A 24,420-nucleotide genomic window follows, 5' to 3' on the forward strand; every position below is an offset into this window, starting at 1 on the left:
TCTTATTTCTAGTACTACCTACCTCTATTTTTTAACATCATTTTTGGTCGTTTTCACAGGGTGCCTCTAAAAGTATACGAAGCTAATAACGCTCGAGACGCTTTAGCCAAATCAATCTACAGTCGATTATTCGATCACATCGTCAAAAGGATCAACGACAGTATACCGTTCAAAGCATCGAGTTACTACATCGGTGTTTTGGATATCGCTGGTTTTGGTAAATTTCCAAGCTTACCTATTTTAAAGTAATGGTCTAAATAAATTTCAAAAACCATCAAAGACTAAGTTTTCGTTCCGTGTTTTACAGAATATTTCACCACAAACAGTTTCGAACAGTTTTGTATAAATTATTGTAACGAAAAGTTACAGCAATTTTTCAACGAACGTATTCTCAAAGACGAACAAGAGCTGTACGAGAGGGAAGGCTTACAAGTGCGAAAGATTCAATTCGTTGACAACCAAGACTGTATAGGTAAGTACGCGTAAATCGTTTTACTTAAATTACTCGTACAATAATGCGGATTGTCTATTCTATTCGTAACACTATACCCTACATTAGGGTTAGGTACCTTGTTTACATGGTCGCATATGGTGGAAAAGTTTTTTCAATTGCTATGATGAAAATGAAAGTTCAAATTAGTAAGGCGTTTTTTTCTGAAAACAAAGTGATTTAAAAGAGATGACAGACTGAATTCAAAAAAAAATTTCTACTAATTTGATTATTTTTTTTAGATTTTTTTTTAACTTTGGAGGTAGATGTAGGTGGTCAACATTGTTGGGGGGTTTCTCGAAAAAATAATTCATGAAAAAGTTTTTCTAGGCAAGCAAGGCAAAAAATCAATGCTTTTTGAACGTTTTGGAAAAAATTACAACCATTTGATTATTTCATCGAAAAATCACTTCATGAGAATGTTGACGAAAAATATCACAACTTCGTCAACTCGCCAAAAATGACACTCTCCAACTATTCTGATAAAGAACGAGAAATTCTGGCAAAAACAGTTGTTTTTTTGGGAATTTTAGCAAGAGCAGGACTCGTTTTGGCAAAAATTGGCCTCTTCGATAATTTTACTAAAAATTGACACTTTCTGACAGTTTTGCCAAAAATTGACATTTTTGACCATTTTGCTGAAAAAAGACACTTTTTGACCATTTTGCCAAAAATTGATACTTTTTAACCATTTTACCAAAAATTGACACTTTTTGACCATTTTGCCAAAAATTGACACTTTTTGACAATTTTGTCAAAAATTTACACTTTTTAACCATTTTGCCAAAAATTGACACTTTTTAACCGTTTTGCCAAAAATTCATACTTTTTAACCATTTTACCGAAAATTGACACTTTTTGACCATTTTGCCAAAAATTGACACTTTTTGACAATTTTGCCAAAAATTTACACTTTTTAACCATTTTGCCAAAAATTGACACTTTTTAACCATTTTGCCAAAAATTCATACTTTTTAACCATTTTACCGAAAATTGACACCATTTGACCATTTCGCCAAAAAATGGACACTTCTGACAATTTTGCCAATTTTTTCAAAAATTTACACTTTTTACCACTTTTTTAAAAATTGATAACTTTTGACCATTTTGCCAAAAATGTACACTTTTTGAATACTTTTCCAAAAATTGACACTCTTTGACCATTTTGCCAAAAAATGGCACTTTTTGACCATTTTCCCAAAAATTGATACCTTTTGACCATTTTGCCAAAAATTGACACTTTTTGACCATTTTTCCAAAAATTGACACTCTTTGACCATTTTGCCAAAAAATGGCACTTTTGACAATTTACAAAAAAATTGAACCTTTTGATAACCATTTCGCCAAAAAATGGCACTGTGACAATTTTGCCAAAAAAAATGACACTTTTGATAACTTTGCCAAAAAATTGACACTTTTGGCAATTTTGTCAAAAATTTACACTTTTTGAGCATTTTTTCAAAAATTGACACTCTTTGACCATTTTGCCAAAAAATGGCACTTTTGACAATTTTTCAAAAAATTGACACCTTTGGCAATTTTGTCAAAAATTTACACTTTTTGACCACTTTTTCGGAAACTGACACCTTTTGACCATTCTGCCAAAAATTGACACTTTTTGACAATTTTTCCAAAAATTGACACACTTTGACCATTTTGCTAAAAATCGCACTTTTGACAATTTTGTCAAAAATTCACTTACACTTTTTGGCCACTTTTTCGAAAATTGACACCTTTTGACAATTTTGCCAAAAAATGGGACACTTCACCATTTTTCCAAGAAATTGACACATTTGACCATTTTGTCAAAAATGGCAACTTCTTGACCATTTTGCCAAAAATTGACACTTTTTGACTGGGGCAAATTTAATTCTTTTCGGTGGGGAGGGATGGGGAAGGTGTATATAAAATTATGAACTTTTAATTTTCGAGAAACAGCACGCCCCCGAAAAAGAAGTGAAAAAAAGGCTTGTTTAGAAGTTGAGTATTCTGCTCAGAGATGAAAAAACAAATAATTTGTATCTGTAGATAGATATCCATCATTTTACGTCTTTTTTGATACTTTTCAACTTTGGGGGCTTCATACAAGGGGGCCAACATTATTTAAGAAGGACCAAGGGAAGGTTTTCCTGAAAATGTTGCTTATTTGGGAATATTTTGCCCTTTGAAAAATTTACAAAAAAATTTCCACAGGCATAAATTTTCATTTTTTTTTATTTTTCCCAAATTGGGGGGTCTACATACAAAAGAGCTAACATCGTTTGGGGGCCCAACGAAAAAAGTTTTCTCTTGAAAAGAGAGTTGGGTATATAGAACAATTCTAATGTGGAAATGAGATATTTTTGAACATTTTTTTGATTTTGATTTATTCTCATTTTTGTAGCCTATTTTTTTTCAACTTCGAGGAGCTTTTTACAAAAAATTTCAATAAATTGGATTTTTATTTTTCTCTTCGTCTCGTTTGCAAAATCAAATCAAAGAATCGACATTTCGACCCTCTTCATTTTCCATGCGCATTCATTCATCTAATTTATCGATCCATCTATCTCTATCCATCCATTCACCCCACTTCATTGACTGATTCGTACGTTCTATTGACTGTTCATATTCAAGATTTAATCGAAGCTAAAAGCACCGGTATCTTCAGCTTGTTGGATGAAGAATCCAAATTACCTAAACACAGCGCCGAACATTTCACCAACGAAGTGCATCGTCAATGGAATGGCCATTTTAGATTGAGTGTTCCACGTAGCTCAAAACTCAAGGTGCATAGAGAACTAAGAGACGACGAAGGTTTCTTGGTTAGACATTTTGCAGGAGCTGTATGCTATAAAACGGTAAATTTCATATTTCATTTCGACCCTCGCTTCAGAATCACACAGCCATGTTGGGAAAATGTAAATTGGGCACATGAGGAATAGTCCACTGCAATATGTGAACAGATTTTCGAAAAAAAAAATGTCAAGTGATATAGAATTGAAAGAATAAAAAAAATTGAAAGTGTGCCCCCTTCCCAACCCCCCCCCCCAAAATACATAAAATATTCAAAAAAATTACATTGGTTTTCGATTTATTGGGTCCAATTCACAAGTCACATTTTTGATCATTTTTTCTCGAGTGCCCTATATTTTGCACATCTCACTACATTTCCTATAGAGTGATTCCTCAACTTGTGCCCCAATTTACATACACTTGCTGCGTAAGTATTTACAGTTCAGGTAGTTTTTTCAACGTTTCTTCCTTATTTTATCAAGGATCAATTTATCGAGAAAAATAACGACGCCCTCCATGCGAATTTGGAAGGATTGATTTTGGAAAGTAAAAACGCCTTCCTGCAAGCGTTGTTTGAAAACAGCAACGATCTCAGCGCTACGCTCAACAAGGGCAAGTTGACTTTCATCAGCGTCGGTTCGAAATTCCGCATGCAACTTTCCGAATTAATGGAGAAATTAAAAAGCACCGTAAGTTGCAAACTCGTTCATTTGATCATTTCATGAGAAATCCGCAGAAAAAAATGGGTTCAACTTTCACATTTTTTTTTACAATAGGGTACAAATTTCGTTCGATGTATCAAACCGAATCACAAAATGGTCGATCATTGTTTCGAAGGCGGTTCGATCTTGTCACAATTACAATGTTCGGGAATGACTAGCGTTTTGGAACTGATGCAACAAGGGTATCCGTCCAGATGCCCGTTTAACGAGTTGTATAAAATGTATCAAAAACTCATGCCTCCTGAATTGGCAAGATTGGATAGCAGACTGTTCTGTAAGGTAAATATCAACATATTTGGCGATTCCTACTCTCACTTGAGGAGATGACCTGTTCTCAACGAGTACGAGTAATAACACAAAGTACTACTCGTCAATTTGTTTTTGTTCTTGTGCAGGCATTATTTAGAGCTATCGGTATGAGCGAAAAAGATTACAAATTCGGTGTCAGCAAAGTATTCTTCAGACCAGGAAAGTTCTCCGAATTTGACGCCATTATGCGTTCTGATCCGGAGAACTTGGCGACCATGATATCCAAAGTGAAAAAATGGCTGATCGCGTCCCGATGGAAAAAAACGCAATGGTGTTCGTTGATGGTAATCAAATGTAAGTATTTTTCAGCTACTTAAGTACTGGTCAATTGTAATTTACCCATTTTCGTTCTCATTCGAATTTCGTTGTTGCAAACAGTGAAAAACAAGATATTGTATCGACGAAGTTGCCTCATCACGATCCAGAAAAACGTTCGAATGCATTTGGCGAAAAAAAAGCACAGACATCGGTACAGAGGTGTGATCAAAATGAACAGTTTAAAAGTGAGTTTCCATCAATGCCAATTTTTATCAATTGATATACTTTTCGTTTCCTATATCATCTGCGATCGGTGTTAATTTTTGCAGTCAATTTTAAACAAAATGGAACCATTAATCGGCCAGCTAAAAGAAGGAAAAGCCAGTTTTACCGAGAACGTGAACCGACTGCAATCGAATTTCGACGCCAGTATTAAGAAGATTAAGGTGAGCAACTTCACTCTTCAGCTTCAAAAATTGAATTCCTTACACTACCTCAGCACCTATTTTAATCGTCAAAAAATAATTTGCAGAATAATGAAGCCATCAGCGAGGACGAGATCGATAAAATGTACACGAATTTGATGAACGAGGCGAATAAGCAATTAGGCGAACTGCAACAAAAAGTGGCCAAACAGAAGAGCAGCGAAGAACAGTCACGAATTCGAAAATTACAAGAAGATATGGAAATTGAACGCAAACGAAAAGTTGAAGAAGAGAGAAAGAAAAAGGAAACACAAGATTTAAAAAAACAGTTAGTATCAAGTTTTTGCCAGTCCCAAACTTACATACGTTGACAATCGAGTAATTGTTCCCTTTTTGATTCAATCAACACAGGAAAATCGAAATGGAAATCAGAAGAAAAGCCGAAGAACACGAGCAAGAAAAACAAATGTTGGAAATATCGAAAACTACCAATTTCTTCGAAGTAAGGAAAATTCAATGACGATGTTGTTGTTCCATTTTTTTCTGTTTTGAAAAATTTCAACGTTTGATTGATTTTAATTTCAGATCGAAGAAGAGCAGAAAAAAATTGAAAAACAGTTGCGAGAGAAATTAGAGCAAGAACGCAGAGATCATGAATTAGCATTGAGATTGGCTCGTGAAACGAATAGCGTACTCGATGATGCCCAGCCTTCCAATACCAGGTGAGCAGTTTTCTCTTTTAATCAATTTTACAAGGTTTCGTCGAAATTCTGAACGATTTTTTTAACAAATGGGCATTTAATGAGTTTTTCTATAGTTCTCATGACGAATCGTGAGATGTTCAAATTTGTTATCGACGATTGAAGATGATTCTTCGCGAACGATTCGATCAAAAAAGAAAAAATTGTGAAAAAAAATCCATTCTTAATAAGAGATTTTTATGCTATAAAACTTCACATTACAAAATCTACTGACGAAATAAAAGTTGATTCATTTGCGAAGGATTCGTTCAAAAATTATGAATCGTTCGAGACCGATTGCAGAATTACTTGAAAAAAAAATCGGATTTGATACACGATAAAATGGAACATTTTTCGATTTGTCAATGAAAATTGCGAATGATTCGTTCGCGAACGACTCTCCCTATGAGCGATTCGTTCGCGAACGAATGAATCACTGAAAAGACGAATCAAGCATAGACTGTATAAGTACATAAAACTTGGTAGTTTTGATCTCATCATCAAAAAGTGCATTCAATTCAATATTCGTTCGCGAACGATTTGCTCAGAATTTATGAATCGAATTATTTAAGAACGACTGAATCAGTTGCAAAAAAATCACATTACCTACAAAATCCAAGACAAAGCTAAACATTTTTCAATCGGTCAATAATTGCGAATGATTCATTCGCGAACGACTCCTCCTATGAGCAAATCGTTCGCGAACGAATGAATCACTGAAAAGACGAAATTAAGCATGGACGGATTATGATAATTGATACTTATGTATAACTTAGCAGTTTTGATCTCATCAACAAAAATTGGATTCAATTCGTTCGCGAACGATTCGCTCAGAATTCACAAATCATTCCAGAACGACTGAATCAGTTGAATAAAAAAATCGAATAAGTAATACAAATAAAAGCAAAATTTTTTCAATCTGTCAATAAAAATTGCGAATGATTCGTTCGCGAACGACTTCCCCTATGAGCAAATCGTTCGCGAACGAATGAATCACTGAAAAAACAAATCAGGCATAGACGGCATGATACATATAGATAGAAGTAGGCAGTTTTGATCTTGTCATTAAAAACAGGATCCAATTCGGTCGCGAACGATTCGCTCGAAATCCACGAATTATTCCAGAACGACTGAATCACTTGAACATTGGATCATATAACACAACACGCGACAAAATAAAACATTCTTCAATCCATTGAAAAAAATTTATGATTTGTTCGCGAATGATTTGGTCAAAAAAGATGAATCGTTCGTGAACGACTGAATCACTGTAACATCAAATCATACAAATTACATACTCAACTTGAATAACCAAAACTCAGTACTTTACTTTCAATCTGATCATGAAAAACTGGACTCAATTCGTTCACGAACGATTAGCTCAAATGAGGAGAAAAATCATTCGCGAACGAGTGAATCACTGAAATATTGAATTAAATTAAGAATAGATGGCGTGACAAAACTTGACAATTTTCAATCTTTCTTATCCTTTGAAAAATTTGACTCAGTTCGTTCTTCAGGAACGAATTGCTCGAATTCGCAAATCAAACGAGAACACTGAATCACTTATGACTATAAATCGAATCCAGCAAAAGAGGCCTTAACAAAACACACAAAATTGAAAATTTGATCCCTGTCCGAAGGTCAGATACATGTATTTATTCATATGTCTCTTCAATCCGTCGTGTATCTCTTCTTACAGCACTAAAGAACCAAGTCTGAACCAGTTACTCGGCGAACCCAATGAAAATGGCAAATACGATTTATCCAAATGGAAATATTCACAGTTACGCGACATTATCAACACATCTTGCGATATAAAACTTCTCGAGGTAGGTTTGTTCTTCAATCTCGTCACAATTTTATCAAGTATCAAATTCATCGATACGTTGTTGGTAATCGATACCTGGGTAAATATTTTAGCTTAACACATTTGTGTATGAATTTCCTACAGGCTTGCAAAGCGGAATTCCATCGCAGGCTGAAAGTATATCACGCGTGGAAGGCGAAAAACAACAGACGAAGCATTATGGACGAAAACGATCGAGTACCCCGGTCTATTTTAGAAGAAGGTTGGTAAACAATAAGCTTCTGTGTTTTTTCAACATGTTTTTCGACCCAGATAGGTACCTAATAATATTAATGCTATCGAATGATTCATTGTTTTGTGCACAGCGAATAAACCGAAAACAGGCATTAAAAAGTACGAAGCGAATACGAATTCTCAGAGATACTTCAGGATACCGTTTGTGCGACCGGCTGCAAATTCGGTCAATGGCACCGGTGATCTTGGGGTCAAGAAAGGAATGTGGTATGCTCATTTCGATGGTCAGTACGTAGCTCGTCAAATGGAACTGCATCCGGAGAAACCACCGATTTTATTGATAGCTGGTATGTTTCGTTGCTCCTTATACATTACATAAATTCAATTTCGCAGACACTGATTGGATCTGATCAGATGAGGGCATTCCATGGATGTTATTTGATCTGGTGAGATCAGAGTTCTGATCACACCTAATCAGATTCAGTGAGGGGAGACCTGAATGGATCTGATCAAATCAGATCCGGAGATTTTAATGAGCAGATTGGGAGAAGGTCCGGATTCAATCAGATCACCCTACATTTAATAAGATCTGGTGGAATTAGAGTTCTGATTGGATTAAGACCGGATCAGATTCAATTGAGAGGGCTTAATCGGATATGACCAAACACGATTGCGCAGATCACCCAAGATTAGATCAAATCCAGACACTATTCACAGATCAAATCAGATCTGAATACATTTTATGACTTATCAGAGTTTTAATCGAATTCACCTATTGAATTCAGACCTGATCAGATCCAATTATTTTCATTCTAAAAACTCTCCGTCTCCACACTAATACATTTTTGGTTGTTTCACAGGCAAAGACGATATGCAAATGTGCGAACTGAGTCTAGACGAAACCGGATTAACTCGTAAACGGGGCGCCGAAATAGTCGAAAGCGAATTTGAAAAAGAGTGGAGACGACATCATGGGCCACCATACATGCGCCCAGGAGATCCAAATCGCGCAGGTGCCAACGGGGATGCATATCGTTTCGGCAAAACTCCTATCAACGTTTCCTAACCCTGCTCGAGGGTAATCCGGTGATCCTCCTTCATCCAATATTGTATTGTATGTGACCATTCTCTTGCCAATAATAAGGCAGTTTCAGCTTTTCAAATCGTAACCTCTTCATCATCATCAAACTGTAACCATCGTGTCGTTGAGTCGGGTCACTTTTACGTAATATCATAATTTTTAATTATTTCTAATGTATCTACGTATATACCTAAACCAAGAATAAATTAGTAACAGTAGGCATTTCATTCCAAAGCGACATCTGCTGTGACTTTTACGCACTTTGAGCAATTTCTGTACATGTATGTGTGTGAGTGCCCGCAAATTTTTGTACAATACGTTAATTTAAGTCTTTCGTTTTAGTCTATAAGTCTTTCGTTCAGAGTTCTGTTTATTCCATTCACATTCCCATTTGCTCGTCTGACATGAGTGATTGTCAATTTTATTCTGAATTAAATTGAACAGTTCCTTGTCATGATTCATCCATCTTTTTCGTACTGTAGTGTTCAATTTGATAAAATTTCACGCCACTGAATCGAAAATCGTTTCAAAAAAGTGGATGAAAAAAAAAACAAATGCTTTTTTATGATAGTTTAAAGAGGATATTAGCAATTTTGAAATTTTTTTGTGATCGCGAATGATGATCATTGTACATAAATTTGAGCCCCCAAATACGATATTTAGACCAACCAGACGGGTTTCATTACCATTTTACTCGCGTAACCCTCGACGACATTCCTAGCATGATTTACTATTCAATATGTTACTGTGATTTTTTTTTTTTTTAGATGGGTCAAATTTTTTTAGTCGTTTAATCGTTCGATTTTGTTTATACCACTATCCTGATAATTTCAATGTACGAGTAGCATAGGATTATACTAAATCCGATATTATTAAAAGAGATAAGTATCTTCGATATGGTTAACCATTTTAGAGTTTTTTTTTTCTTTTTCAATAACGACGGCGACAGCGACACCATAACAATAACAATGATTTGTAATAATGAAATTTAAGTAAAATTATATTGTAGATTATACGTACCAATCGTTATTTCGTACCTGTACACATTTTGCAACAATAATAAACTAAATTTTCAACGTTTATGAATCATTTCATACTCTCCTAGGATTTCAGAAAATAGATGAACAAAAGTGCCAGTAAATTGGAATAAAACCAAATGAATAATTTGAGGTAAAAGTCTTTTCTCTAATGGGACAGGTCAGAAGTGTCACTCTTGGATCCAATCAGGAGGGTTGCCTACTCCTTACCCCTGATGGAGTAAATAAAGCTGCACATTTGGTTTTCCAAAAAAAAAAAAAAAAAAAACTAGAATTCGAGCTGTTGACAATTTGACATTCATAAAAATCATGAAATTTCAAAAATTTGTACGAGTTAAAAATCAAAAATTGACCGATTTCAAGAATTGAAGTGCTCAAAGTGTACTCTTCAAGGTGAACAAAAAAGTTATCTCGACCATTAACCCTTGGGAGGTTCATTGAATTGCTTTGATGAGTGTGATAGGGCGCCTTGCCCAACTGACCAAATCACAAAAAAGTTCAACTGTCGATCAAAAGTTTTGTTGGAAAATAAAAGTTACCAAAAAGCACAAAGTGTGACATTTCCAACAAAAAAAAATTGAATGTATATGCTAACTTTTTTTTTTAATGGATCAAAAACATTAAACAAAAATACTCTTTAAAAAAAATAAAAAATGAATTAGAAAAAATATAAAAAACAAGATTGAAAAAAGGTCATCTGGCAGTTCACAAATTCAACGAGTATCAAATCTTGTTGGCGAAAATGCCTTTGTTTAAAGAATGAAGAATAGAAAAATCTATGTTGCAGAGAGATGAATTTTTATCAAGTCTTAAAATCTTGTCGGAAATCATGCCGAAATATGATACAAAATTTGGCGAAATTGCGAGCTCTGTAGTGGGGGTAACTAATAATAAAACCATTTTTACTTTGATTCAAGAGATGTGGCATAGAATTTTTTTCAATTTTGCGAAAAAATTAGTACATATACGTATTTTGCCACTTATAATCGGATGTTGGAATATGAAGATGAACATAGAGAGAAATAGTGAAAAAAAAAAACACAAAATCCATAGTGTAAACCAAATGACGCACTGAACTCGAAGATGAATTTTTATTTTTGTTTGCTTTTATCACTATTTCTCTCTATGTTCATCTTCATATTCCAACATCCGATCAAGTGGTAAAATACTTATTTTTTTCCAAAATGGAAGAAAATTCTATGTCACATCTCGTGCTTCAAAGCAAAAATGTTTTCATCGATTAGTCCCCCCCCCACCATGACAAAGCTTGCAATTTCCCCAAATTTTATGCCATATTTGGGCCCGATTTCCAACAAAATTTCATGACTTGATGAAAAATCCCCTCTTTACGAAATAGATTGCTTTTGATGCAAAAGTTCCTTAACGAGTAAGATAATCATGTAAATTGAAAAATAATTGCATATTTACATTTTGTATTTTTTTTTTAGATTTTTGGAAAAACTGATTTCTACCTCCACCACATGATGGCTGCCTTTCGTGGTAGTCCGAGTTACTATACGACAAAAATGAAATTGCGATTTCTGAAGAACACAAAGCGTCTACGTATACCTACAAGTTTCCTAGAGTTATCAAGCATTCGCACTCTCTCCCAAGACTACGTTAAATTTATCAGGAAGGATGGACTCTTTATTTATTTTTTTCCAATTTGAAAAAAAGTGAGGTCTCAATGGAGGCCAAAGGACTAGAACTAAGTTTGAAAAGAAGAAAAATCACTTTTCAGTTCTTTGAAAAACAGAATAAAGTACTGAAAACCTTCTGAAAACCAACATTCGTCGATGATATTTGCCAGTGGTTAAATATGGCAAATATTTTTGGCACCACTAAAAGTTCACAGATAGTGCACATCATGCAGAGGTAAAGCAGTAATTTTTTTAAAATCCCCCCCTCCAATTTCATTTCCTAAACTGAAAAAAGCGACACAATGGAAATATAAACGAATCAGAGAGGCAGTGATTGATTAGGTGTTTTATAAAAAATCCTCATATTGGTGTCGAAAAACCCTGAAGGACTAATAATATTATGACTCCTCAAAGAGTAGATTTTCAAAAAAATGTTGAAAATTATACCATCAGAATCCAGGATCACTTTCAGGGTGAAATCTCTTATTTTTGGATGCATTTGTGTTTTGATTTTTTTTTCCTCAAATATATTTCGCATCAATCAAGCTCTAACATGGAAAGAATCGGTTCTGAAACCGAGGGAATATTTTGGAACGCGTCGGTCTTGCAAATTTTGTCGGTCGTAACAATTGAGAATTTCAAAAAACCGAGAAAAAGTAGCCAAAAACTTACAATTTTTCTTCGGGCTTTTGAAATTGACAAGAATGATTGAAAAATTGTCACCACTATGTTTAAAAATAATTTTCCCATCTTCAGAACTAATATCTTCCCGTATTTTCAGCTCGATTATTGCAAAATATTTGGAAGAAAAAAAGTTTCAATACAGAAGTTTAGCCAAAAATAATAAAATTGATAAATTTTTCAAAAATTCTGTTCATTGCCATAACATGAATTGACGCGGAATCTATAGGTAGGTATATGTATACCTACTACATTCATTTAGAACTGGAAAAATTTTCCCAAAACAGGTGTGGTAGAGGCCAGAGCGAAAAAATTATGGTTTTTTCGAAAATATATTTTTTCAATCGCAGCATTCTAAAAGCAGTTTTGGATTTTGACCGGAATAGCATGAATTAATGCGGAATCGACAACACGTTCATGTGGATCTGAACCATTTTTCCAAAAAAAAAATTGGTAAGAGCTAAAGTGAAAAAACTAAGATTTTTAAAAAAATACCCTCTCTTTGAGGACCAACTTTTCCTCTCCGGAGCAGTCCGGAGCTAGAATCATTCATTTGAGTAACCTTCTCAACTCAAATTCGTATTACCTATGTTGCTTCTGTTTAATCGTAGATATGAATAATTCCGATGTTGAAGAAATTTCAAGGGAAATGGTTGTGATTACGCCGAGACCGTCGCCATTGCCGCCCTCTCCTCCAACGTGCTGTGTATATGAAATATTACACAGAATGCGTCAGCCGAAACGTCAATTGTCCCCGTTACCGCCATCACCCCCTTCAACTGAAAGGTTCAGAGCATCACCTCTTTGCATCACTCTGCGCAGTGAAGGGTTAATTAATTTTGTATAGGAATGACAGCCACAACAGCTGGAAAAACAGCGCATTTCACAATTTTTTATTTGAAAATTTCCTTACGATCAGAAGAATGAAAGAAGGGTACTTGTGAATGTTTCTCGCAATATTGAATTGAATAAGAATTTGAATATTATAGAAAAAAAATATTCATTCAACTAATTTTTTTGAGTTTAAATAATTATAATGTTGACTTTAAATAAGACGTATATGTTGACTTTAATAAATAAACTAGCCAACCCGTTAATCGCGCATACTGCGCGATTCTTCAAAACCTAAAATGTACATTTTAAAAATTCATTAGCTAATATGTAGAATGATCACGATTTTTTCACTGTTAGTTATTGGAAAATTCAAAAAAATGAGCTTCGCTTTTTCAAAAAGAATATTGCAAAAAGGTATAATTTTTTTGACAAATATCGTCAAAAAGCCTTGTTTTTTCCTATTAAGGGGATATTGTCAATACATAGTAGTAGTATAACCAAAATGCCTTATTTTACATTGGTCTTATGGGACAAACTTTAATGTTATAATTTAGAGCCGCGGATGCACGGAATGGGCTGAAATTTGAAATATGTACATGTTTTTCAAGACATTTTGAACAATCTTGTGCATGCATTTGTCAATACGTTGAATAGTTTTTCAATAAATACAGTTTTAAGAAATGTTGGATTTTTTTTCAAAAAGTCCAACATTTCATTAAATTGTATTTTTTCGAAAACTACTCAACGTATCGACAAATGCATGCACAGGATTGTTCAAAATGTTTTGAAAAACGTATTATACCCAATTTGAAGCTATTCCATGCACAAATGGCTCTGAATTATGTGTTTGAAATTTTTGGCAGGCGGACAGATATACTACCATGTATTGAGAATATCCCCTTAAGTACAGATCAAAATTTTGCTTTTTGGCAAAAATTGATAAAAAATTTTGCTTTAGATGAAATTTGTAAAAAATCTGCGGCCTACCTTTTTTCCAAAAAATTGTTCAAAAATCTACCTGTTTTGCCAGAAACTGTTAATTGATAATTACTAAAAAGTTCTCCTTTTTTCGCAATACATAATTATTGAAAAGTTTTGAAAGGGTCTTTCTTTGTTTATATCTTATTCTCAAAAAGTTCCGCTCTTGGCTAACATTGTAATTCTTGATGAGGCTTTTTTGAAAATTAACAGAAAAAAAATATTGTTTTATCGCAAAAAATTCCAATAGGTACTTAATTTCAACTTTTATCACCGCAAAAGTCCAAAATTTACCCCAAAGCGTCGCTTTCTCCCCAAATGTATTCTAAAAACACTCAATCACTCTCATCAAAAATCAAAATAATGTCCAGTTTTTCAATAAAAGTTGCGAAAAAGTATTATCACTCTTTCCAACAATTGGCAAAAAGTCCTGGTTTCATTTCTTAAAAAGTCTAAAAAAATGATAACTTTTTGGCAACATTGCAAACTCTTACCAAAAATATATTTTAAAAAAATCGTTTTTAACCCTATAGTTTTACCTAATAAAAGCAACAAAAATAATTGCAAAAAATGTACTTAAACTACATAATTTTTTTGTCGATAACTACCAAACTTGCTACTTTTTGCTAAAATTGAGTTTCTTTTTTTTTACCAAATCAACAATCTTGTTTCTTTTAAATTTACAAAAATGTTTTGTTTTTTAGTTTTAAAAAAATCATTTTTTATCAGAAATTACCAAAAATTTCAGTAGTTCTTTTTCTGTTTGCTAAGATTATCAAAGTCTCGACTCAAATGACTCAATCTGCTGCACCCTCTGCATGAATTGGTGAAAACTTTCAACCTTGCATATGTATATGACTTGATCTGGTCAAATATCTCATGTCAAGAAATTTTGAGGTTTCACTTAACTTTTACCATCAACTTTTGAAAATTTCTGGAAAAAAGTTAAGCGAAAGCTCAAAACTTCTTGACATGTGGTATTTGACCTAAAAAACAACCTCTCAGTAAAAAGGCTTTGAAGTGTAGATGTGCAAGCTTACGTTGAAAGTACAAAAAATTGTGTAATAAGCTGAAAAAACATTTGATGGGCAGACAAAAATACTTATGTTGTAGGTACCCTGAAAGATCTAAGTTGAAAAACAATTATCAACAGAAAAAAACTCTCAAAAGTTTATGGTAAAAGTTCAGTGAAAGCTTTAAAGTTCATGACATGAGGTAATGTTGACGATGCACCCCGAATATTTTTTTATTATAAAATCAACTTTTTGTCGTAACTTCGTTTCACATTTCAAAATTTAGTAAATGGTTTTCAAGCTTTTTTCAGCCCATGGTGAAAATTGTTGAACTTTCAACATAAACCTGCATATCTATGTACTATTCAAAAATTTTCTATCAAGCGGCTGTTTATCAAAATCGGTTCAGCTATTGCAGAGATCTTGCTGACACAAAAAACCGACTCATAATGAATTTTTAAACTTTCGCTGAACTTTTGCCGACAATTTTTAAAAGCTTTTTACAGTCTAGAATGGTTTTTTCACTGTGCTCTTTCAAGGTACAATCTGTATATTTTTTTTACACATCAAATAAGATCAAATACTGCATGACCACAACTTGAACGTTTTTTTTTTGTCATAAGTTTTTTTCTGCGGAGACTTTTTGAGGTACAATGTAGGTACTTTTGTGTACCCACCAAATATAGCATAATCGATTATTGAGCTTTTTTGAGCCTATAGTGTAGCTGTTTGAAGTTTCAACATAAACCTGCACAGTGCACAACTACACTTCAAAGCCTTTCTCGATATGTCATTTATCAAAATTGGTTCAGCAGTTGCTAAGATCTCACAGACAAAAGAATCAGCGTCATAATTCAAAACTTTCAAGCTTTCACTTAGCTTTGACCTGGAACTTTTTGAAACTTTTTTTCTTCAAGATTTGTCTTTTTGTGATGCTCTTTCAAAGTATACTATAATATAGTACGTACTTCTTTATATACGTTGAAGGCTTTGAGTATAGAGTTAACATCAATTATTGAGCTTTTTTGAGCTTAAGGCACAACTTTTTTGTGAACTTTTTTCTTGAATATGTGACTTCTTTTGATGCTCTTTCAAGGTATAATATACGTACTACTGTGTATACATTGAATGCACTACATATAGGCTAAAATCAATTATTGAGCTTTTTTGAGCTTTACAGTGCAACTTTTTGAACTTTTAATTAAAACCTGCACATCTACGGGTCAAAAGATTTTTTTTGAGACATCGTCGAGCAAAATCGGTTCAGCCGTTGCTGAGATCTTAGAGTCAAAAGAATCCGGTCATAATTCAGCTTTTTTTGAGCTTTTTACAGCGCAGCTTTTTTTGTAAACATTTTTATTCAAAATTTGACTTCTTTCGATGCTCTTTCAAGGTATACATAATATACATACTTCTCTACATACATCAAATACGCTAAATATAGGCTAAAATCAATTATTGAGCTTTTTTGAGCTTTAAGGTGCAACTTTTTTGTAAACTTCTTTCTTCGACATTAGACTTCTTTTGATGCTCTTTCAAGGTATAATATTCGTACTTCTCTGTATACATTAAATGCGCTTCGTATAGGCTAAATTCAATTATTGAGCTTTTTTTGAGCTTTAAGGCGCAACTTTTTTGAAAACTTTTTTCTTTGACATTAGACTTCTTTCGATGCTCTTTCAAGGTATAATATACGTACTTCTCTGTATACGTTAAATGCGCTACGTATAGGCTAAAATCAATTATTGAGCTTTTTTGAGCTTTATGGTGCAACTTTTTGAACTTTTGATAAAAACCTGCACATCTACGGGTCAAAAGCTTTTTTTTGAGACTTCGTTGATCAAAATCGGTTCAGCCGTTGCTGAGATCTCAGTATTACAAAAATCCGGTCATAATTTTAATATATAGATATAATGTCAATTTTAAATAATTTATTCATTTTGTTCCTCGATGATGAAAATTGGCACCAAAGACGAACCAGCAGTTTATCAAATGCTTATCATGCAAATAAATTTCGTAGATTTGAAGTAAGTAATTTCAAGTATTTTTTGAATTTGTAATCATGGACAACGTTATTGCGCCCAACGTGGGGCTCGAGGTAGGTTTCACTTCAGTGATCTAAAAGAAACCGATTTTCTTGATTGGTTTGTTATTTTAAATTCAAAATTTGTCTCTACATAATATATCGAGTTGATATTTTTATGTAAAATTCACTGGTTGTATAACTGATTTGTATACACGTTACATTTTATGGAAAATAGTTGGTTAGTTTTCATGGTTAAAATTTGTTAATTTCAATGGGGTGAGAATATTGTTAGTAAAAGTTTATTAAACTTTCGACCTGTATTTATTTTCAATAAGGTTGTTATTGTTTTAACTGAATTCGATCTTCGACTTTTTCTTTGTATCGTAACATGGTAGCAGAGCGTGGTTGTTTTAAATACATTTCGCGCCGATTAATTTGTTTTTGCGTAGTATCGGAGGGCTACAAAATGTTATGTTTAACAGAACTCGTAGTCAGTTTAAAAAAATATTTGGTTAACAACGAAGTGGAAATCGCATTAAAAGCGACCTTTCTAATTCGCGATGATGATGTGCGATATTTCGACGACGATCATGGCAATTTTTCCAAAGTTGTGAAAGGAGAAAACCTTTAATTCAAAATTCTCAAAAAACAGTCACCATTACCAAAAAATTCAATCCTAGAGTAAAAAAACTGGTGATCTCCTAAACTCTCGCGATTAAAAATTAAAAATAATAAAGCTTCAAGAAAATTTCGAAAATTATCTCAAAAAACAAATACTCTCAATCCCTCTTTAATTACCATGGCCAAAGCAAACTATCATCGAGGATCCTTAGACCCAGGGGGAGATGAAAAATTAAATACCTTACTGAAGGGTATCGATTATCATTCCGAGGCGATGCTTTGCAAAACGACTGAAATAGTTACCGCTGCCTCGAAACAGTTAAAGCTTAGGAGAATTTGTCAAGTTATTGTAAAATATTCAATTAATTGCTGGTTTTACCTTAATAAATAAAAGTGTTTTTTCAACTAACTGTTGCATCTGAATCTCTGAAGAGAATATTAAATAATTTATGGAAGGAGTGAATGAGGAGAAAAGATTTAGCTAGGTACATACTAGGTAAACTCCATATTAAGCTGACCTCATAATAAGCCGGCACAGAGGCGATTCGACAGCTAAATCTTGGGGCCCCGAAGAATTCTTGCGCATATTTGCGCAACACATGGTTCTCAAGTAAGTGACTTCTCCCTCCAAAAGAAAAAGAAAAAACAAGTAGGAATTTTCTTGTGAAAATAAAAAGCATTCAAGTGAAAATACAATACGTTAGTCACCCTCCCCCCACCCCTAAAGGACACTACTGGAGTAGAAACTACACATTTTTTGAATATAAGTTGAAACCCATATTTTTTGTACTTAATTAAAATGTATAAGCAAACAAACTGAATTTTTGATATTTTTTTGGAGAATCGTTTCGTAATTGTTCAAAATATTCTAATCTAATTTTTCAAACGAACAAACTTCAAAAAATATGTCACCATTATTGTGCCATTTACTCCCGCAGGAGGTAAACCTTGACACCTTAAAAATAAATTTATACATATTTGTTGCCAAGATTGAAAAGGTATGTGTATTTATGTGAGAAAACATTGATAAAATATGTTTAAACCTTTCTCAACTTTGTTTCTGTACCAGTTTTAAAAGTGTCGACTGGTTGGGTTCTCCAGTGAGAGGCCAGTGAAACCTCAGGTTTGATACAACTACAAAAAAAAGTTAGATGAAGGTGTTGACAATCTTCAAATCTGAAGAGGCAGATTGCGTTATTCGAAATCAACGGTTGAAATTCATTATTGACCTTGTATTGGGAGTGCGTAGAACATCGAAAACTACTAACAAAATCACATTTGATTACTTTTTGCCCAAACAAAATTTGTTCATTTTTAGACATATTATTCATTTCCTCAGTTACTTTTTTCATTGCTATTTTTCGAAATTAAAAATTCATTCGTAGCCCTTTCATTGGGCAAGTTAGGCAAAAAGTTATAACATGTGATTTTGTTCAGCTTTTGATGTTCTATCCACTCCCAAGGTCAAAAATGAATTTTGACCAGTAGTTTCAAGAAACGCAATTTGCCTCTTTAAATTCAAAGATAGGCAACACTTTTGCATAACATTTCTTTACAGTTGGTACCCGTTGCATCTAAATCTGAAGATTTGCTGACCACTCAATGGACTATCAGGCTAGCACTTGTATTACTAATTTACTATTCGTCAACACAAATTTAATTTCAAATCATCATGTTTAATCTTTCTTTTTTTTCATTTTCTGGACGAAATTTTTTTTTGAATTTATGGTTGGAGAAAATTGAAGTTTATTGTTTAAATTCTTTTTTAAAAATGTGCCATTTATTGACTAATCTACAAAATACTGACGAAATTTTTATGTGTATTTGTATTTCATTCAAATTCCGTAGATATGAAGTAAGTAATTTCAAGTATTTTTTAAAGTTGTAATCATGGATACCATTATGGCGCCCAACGTGGGGCTTGAGGTAAGTTTCACTTCAGTTTGATCCGTACGAAACCAATTTTCAATATTTTTTGCCAACAATGTTCCTCATTTGGTGGAGAATTCATCTTCTCTCTCTGGAGTAATAAAAAATTCAGCTCCTGAGGTGAATATTATAATTTGATTTGACAAGATCTAGAGTTTTGATGATTAGACATGTTCAGAACTGATCAGATCCAATCATTTCTCTCTGTGTAGCCATCTTGATACATGAGTATACCTACCTACTATCTTACCCTTGTAACTTATGTAAAATATAATACCATATATCACGGATTAGCTTTTGAAATATGTTTATTTTGAAAAAACTTGATTGTAGTAGGTACTTGTGAAAAAATATAAATCTGACGTTGAGCATTGAAATTATTTTGGAGCAATCAATGAGCTATGAGCAAAGCAGAAACCCTCTTGCAACCAATACATTTACATTACTGCGTGGTGTTTCCATCTTGTAAAAAAATATATTTCAAAAAGTTTTCTTCAAGTATTTTTTTCGCGGTTTCTGTTACATTGTGATCATTTTGTTATTTTCTACTCAAAATTTGTCGCTATTTTGAGTTGATATTTTTATGTAAAATTCACTGGTTGCATACCTGATTTGTAGGTATACATGTTACATTTTATGGAAAATAAGTTAGTTTTCATGGTTTTTGTTAATTTCAATCGGGTGAAAACATTGTAAGGCGTATTATTATGTTTTGGAACGTCTTGTTGAGCGCATTGAACGCTGTAATAGTTTTCATGGTCAAAGTTCCTTAAACTTTCGACCGATATTCATTTTCTTAAAGTTATTGTTTCAACTGGATTTTCCTCTGTATCGTAACATGGTAGCAGAGCGTGGTTGTTTTAAGTATGTACATTTAGCGCCGATTAATTCTGTTTTTGTGTAGTATCTGAGGGCTACAAAAAAAAAATATTTCAAAAATCGACAAATACGATTAAAACCGAATTTTAGTTAACAATGAGGTGAAAATCGAATTTGAGGCGACCTCACAATTCGCGATGACGATGCGCGATATTTCAACGACGATTATGACAATTTTTTCGAAGAAAGGAGAAAACCTTTTGAAAAAATCCGTATTCGATAAGCTTACCTCATAGAAAGCCGGTATAGAGGCGATTTGACAGCTGCATTCTGAGGCCTTGCAGAATTTTCGCGCATATTTGCGCAATACTTGGTTGCCAAGTATTAGTGACTTCTCCCTCCAAAAGAAGAAAAATGGAAAAACCAAGTACGAATTTTCTTGTGAAAATGAAAAGCATTCAAGTGAAAATACCCCTCCCCCCACTAAAAGGCACGATGCGAGTTACTGGACTCTCTCGCATCATTGAGTTTGAAATTTCGTCACAAAATTTTTCCACAATTAATAACTTTGTTTTGAGAAAACCAATGATAAATTATACCTATCTTATATATTAGTTTTCTGATGGCTAGTTCAACAAGTAAGTAAAAAAAAGCAACATATTCTTTAAAAAGTGATCTTCGTCAGAGGATTAAGCCCTTCGTACGACAACACGGTTCAAAATTATTTTATTCCTCTACATTTCTTTGAATATAGGTCGTGTTAGTACTCCAATTTACAGAATCGCTCATCATCTTTGACCGACGACCACGTACGTGGGATATCTTCCCCTCAATTCAATATGATCGAATCCCAACAAGTTCGACATGAGTAAGTGAATTTTAGACTGTTCTTCTAGAGCAAATAATATACATAACTGCCAGATTATAACTTCACAAGGTATAGGTATATCGCCGAAGAAATTATTACAATAATCTATAATCATTCCAATTTATGATTTCTCTACTAATAGATTGGACTTTATCATTGATCATCGACCGATATTTATTTATGGTTTCAAAACCATGAAATAACAGCCACTCAAAATTTATTAGCTAGCATTTTAAAAATATTCATAAAAATAAGTGGTTAATGATGCAGTTACATCAGTCTTCAATGTTTACTCTTATCTCCGGTACCATCAAGATATAATTTCATATGCACAAAATGATGCGAGGAGCCGAGGAAATGATAATAACCAGTATGTAAGTAAATATTTACAGAAGTAGGTACTACATTTTAATATTGTAATTATTGAATCGTTTATTAAATTTCAGCGGATTGCTCTATTGTACATGGGAATACTATTCCTCAGATAATACAAAAGCATATAGATTTTCGTGAAAATAATGTACCGCGAGGAAATCACTTTTTTGTTGCATCACACAATTTAATAACTTTGATGACGAATATCAACAAGATGAAAATTTCCCCCAGCATGACCGATAGATAATTTATATATTATTTAGCGTCTTAGAAAGAATTATGGAATACGTAGACAATCAATTGCCTAGCTTAGACGTAGTGAAATAAATATTCTAAGTATATAATTTATAATAATTAAGTACTTACACCGTAAATTGGTGTTCACATATCAAGTAGGTAAGTGAAAATCTGTTTTGAGAAAACCAACACCATAACTGATGGACGACTCAACAACATATCTACATTGATCATCTAATAAGTATTTCTAGTGGCTAGTTGAACAAGTAAGTAAACAATTTCACAGGGTAAAAAAAGCGTCACAGGGAGGACACCACAAAATGGGCAAAAACAGATAAAAGTGATCCTCGTCAGACGCTGCCTTATTCAGTCCTTCGTGCGACAACAAGGTTCGAAATTATTTGTTTCATAGCATTTCTGGTAAGATAAAATTTATTTTTAGTCCCAACATCATGGTAAGAATAAAATTTATTTTTAGTAGGTTAGGTTAGGTTGTAGGTTGTTTCAGCGCCCTACTTTCGAAAGGAGAATTCAATCGTTGGGCAAAAACCTTCTCTTTTATTGTCAGTTATATATTTCAAAGTTTATTTGAGTATGAATGTTAGATACAGTACATAGGTATACAATGGAACAAAAATTCCCTTAAATATCACGTAATTATACTTAAATTTGTTCGTTTAAAACAGAATTGAACAAACCAATACAGCATATAAAAGGTCTCTGAGCCTAGAATATTCTGCGGCGTATAACACAGAAAATGCATTGGTAAGTATAGTTTGTATCGAGTGTCACAGACCACAAAAAAATTTCCACCTTTACAAAAAAAAAAAAAAAAAAAAAGTACCAACCTTGATCCTCGAACAAATAACCGAGTTCTACACAATTCACCGTTATAACAGCGAAAATGACAGCAACGAAAACGCAAAAAATATATATATATATAATAAAAAAGACTCTGTATTACATTAACAAAAGAGACGACAAACTAAAAGCAAGTATGTCCAAAGGCGTACAAATGGAAAAAAACCAACGCGTACCTACTCGTATTATAACAATAATGAAAAGTTGTTTCGTCATTTTTTTTGTTCGTCTCATAACGTATTTAAAAACCCTATTTTAATTTAATTTTCACCACCGTCGTCGTCGCATCATTTTTCAAAGATCATCGTTTTTTTTCTCTTTTTTTTCGTTTCACTATGATGAAAAAAAGAACGAATTCGCCCGCTGCGTGGCTTAGTACCTACTCGTAGGTAAAATGAAACCACATTGATGTGGAGACAAGGATGAAAATGACGCTTATGTAGGTTAGGTTGTCTGGAAACCCAGCGCCCAGCCACAAACACAGATACGTAATGAGACGCTTGTCAAAGGTTGCGTTTTATTTTTCGTCTCGACCCGGACTCGAATTTTGCAAAACACATTTACATTTTTAATGGTATATTTTTACGAAAAATTTACACGACGGTGACGCTGCACACGACGAGTAGAATTACGGCGAGGAAGGGGGGAAAAGGCGAAAATTTTGTTCTGTAACCGACGCGACGTGTTGGTGGAAAATACGAGTACGACACGATTGTGGTTTTTTTGCACTTTATGAAGAAGAAACAGAGTTAATGTATGAAATTACGCGAGAGAAGTGCAGTTTTTCAAACTTTTTCTAACTCGTGTTATGTACTTCGATGGTGATGATACGACTTAATGAAGCTAGATGAAGCTATTCAATCTAAAAATTACACACTTCAGCATTTTAAATCCATTAAGGTAACGAGCAAATCTTCGAGTGCCTTCCCATTTCAGTCAACTCTACTCATTAAAAATAAGGCACCGAACAGTTTCAGATTTTTTTTCATCGAACAGCGCAGGTGCAATGGATTTTTCAAATTTTCAATTGAAACTGCTGGAGAAATACTCAGCTTTGAAGGGGCAGAAACCCATTTTGGGAAAACGGAACACAATAGTCTCTAGTGAGGGCTGATGAAAATTGATTACCAAGAAGTGCTGTTTTATAATCAAAAAAATGTAAAAAGGGTCTTTTTAAAAAAAAATTCTTTGCCAATAATTTCTCAAAATCTTTGCTTTTTGATAAAATTGTTAACATGAACGACTACACATGTATAGCTAATAGTTAGTTTAACCATTTTCCCTACGATCTCGATTCATTCATTTTTCAATATAACCATACCCTTAAAAAAAACAAGTAAGTAAAAGTATGTATGTACTTTCTATTTTCTCATTGTTTTTAGGTAACTCAAGTTTTTTTCTGGAAAAAAATTAGTACGAGCTTAGGAGGAGGCACCTGCTACGTTTATTAGTCCAAAATTTTGTCACGATGTTTGACAACATCCGAAGTGAGGAAGATATGATGGAATATCTTCACAGCATTGCACACAACTTCACATATTTAGTTTCGAGTTACCTATTATTAATATTTTGAAGTGTGCGTTTATTTTATTGTAGGTACCTACAACCTATAGCTATCGTTTTCACCTCATATTAAATTATTTTCAGACGTTCAATTATT

The 24,420-nt window shown here is 33.4% G+C and overlaps 2 protein-coding genes across 4 annotated transcripts in view; one reads left to right on the forward strand and one right to left on the reverse strand.

The window, feature by feature from the left end:
• The window catches only part of LOC135839248 (myosin heavy chain 95F-like), a 37,179-nt gene extending 27,258 nt beyond the window's left edge, over positions 1 to 9,921 (forward strand). For both annotated transcript variants that reach the window (XM_065355183.1, XM_065355182.1), the window contains exons 9-23: positions 60 to 217; positions 308 to 472; positions 3,104 to 3,327; positions 3,745 to 3,951; positions 4,039 to 4,263; positions 4,380 to 4,587; positions 4,672 to 4,796; positions 4,881 to 4,997; positions 5,084 to 5,304; positions 5,388 to 5,478; positions 5,562 to 5,698; positions 7,419 to 7,548; positions 7,671 to 7,788; positions 7,892 to 8,107; positions 8,621 to 9,921. In XM_065355183.1, coding sequence (XP_065211255.1) covers positions 60 to 217; positions 308 to 472; positions 3,104 to 3,327; positions 3,745 to 3,951; positions 4,039 to 4,263; positions 4,380 to 4,587; positions 4,672 to 4,796; positions 4,881 to 4,997; positions 5,084 to 5,304; positions 5,388 to 5,478; positions 5,562 to 5,698; positions 7,419 to 7,548; positions 7,671 to 7,788; positions 7,892 to 8,107; positions 8,621 to 8,826 — 2,548 coding nt within the window. In that variant the 3' untranslated portion in view covers positions 8,827 to 9,921. The remainder of the gene's footprint in view (positions 1 to 59; positions 218 to 307; positions 473 to 3,103; positions 3,328 to 3,744; positions 3,952 to 4,038; positions 4,264 to 4,379; positions 4,588 to 4,671; positions 4,797 to 4,880; positions 4,998 to 5,083; positions 5,305 to 5,387; positions 5,479 to 5,561; positions 5,699 to 7,418; positions 7,549 to 7,670; positions 7,789 to 7,891; positions 8,108 to 8,620) is intronic.
• The window catches only part of LOC135839250 (slit homolog 3 protein), a 660,297-nt gene that overhangs the window by 367,691 nt on the left and 268,186 nt on the right, over positions 1 to 24,420 (reverse strand). The gene's annotated exons all lie outside the window — the stretch shown is intronic.

Source organism: Planococcus citri, chromosome 3, assembly GCF_950023065.1.
Source record: "Planococcus citri chromosome 3, ihPlaCitr1.1, whole genome shotgun sequence".
Classification (NCBI taxonomy): domain Eukaryota; kingdom Metazoa; phylum Arthropoda; class Insecta; order Hemiptera; family Pseudococcidae; genus Planococcus; species Planococcus citri.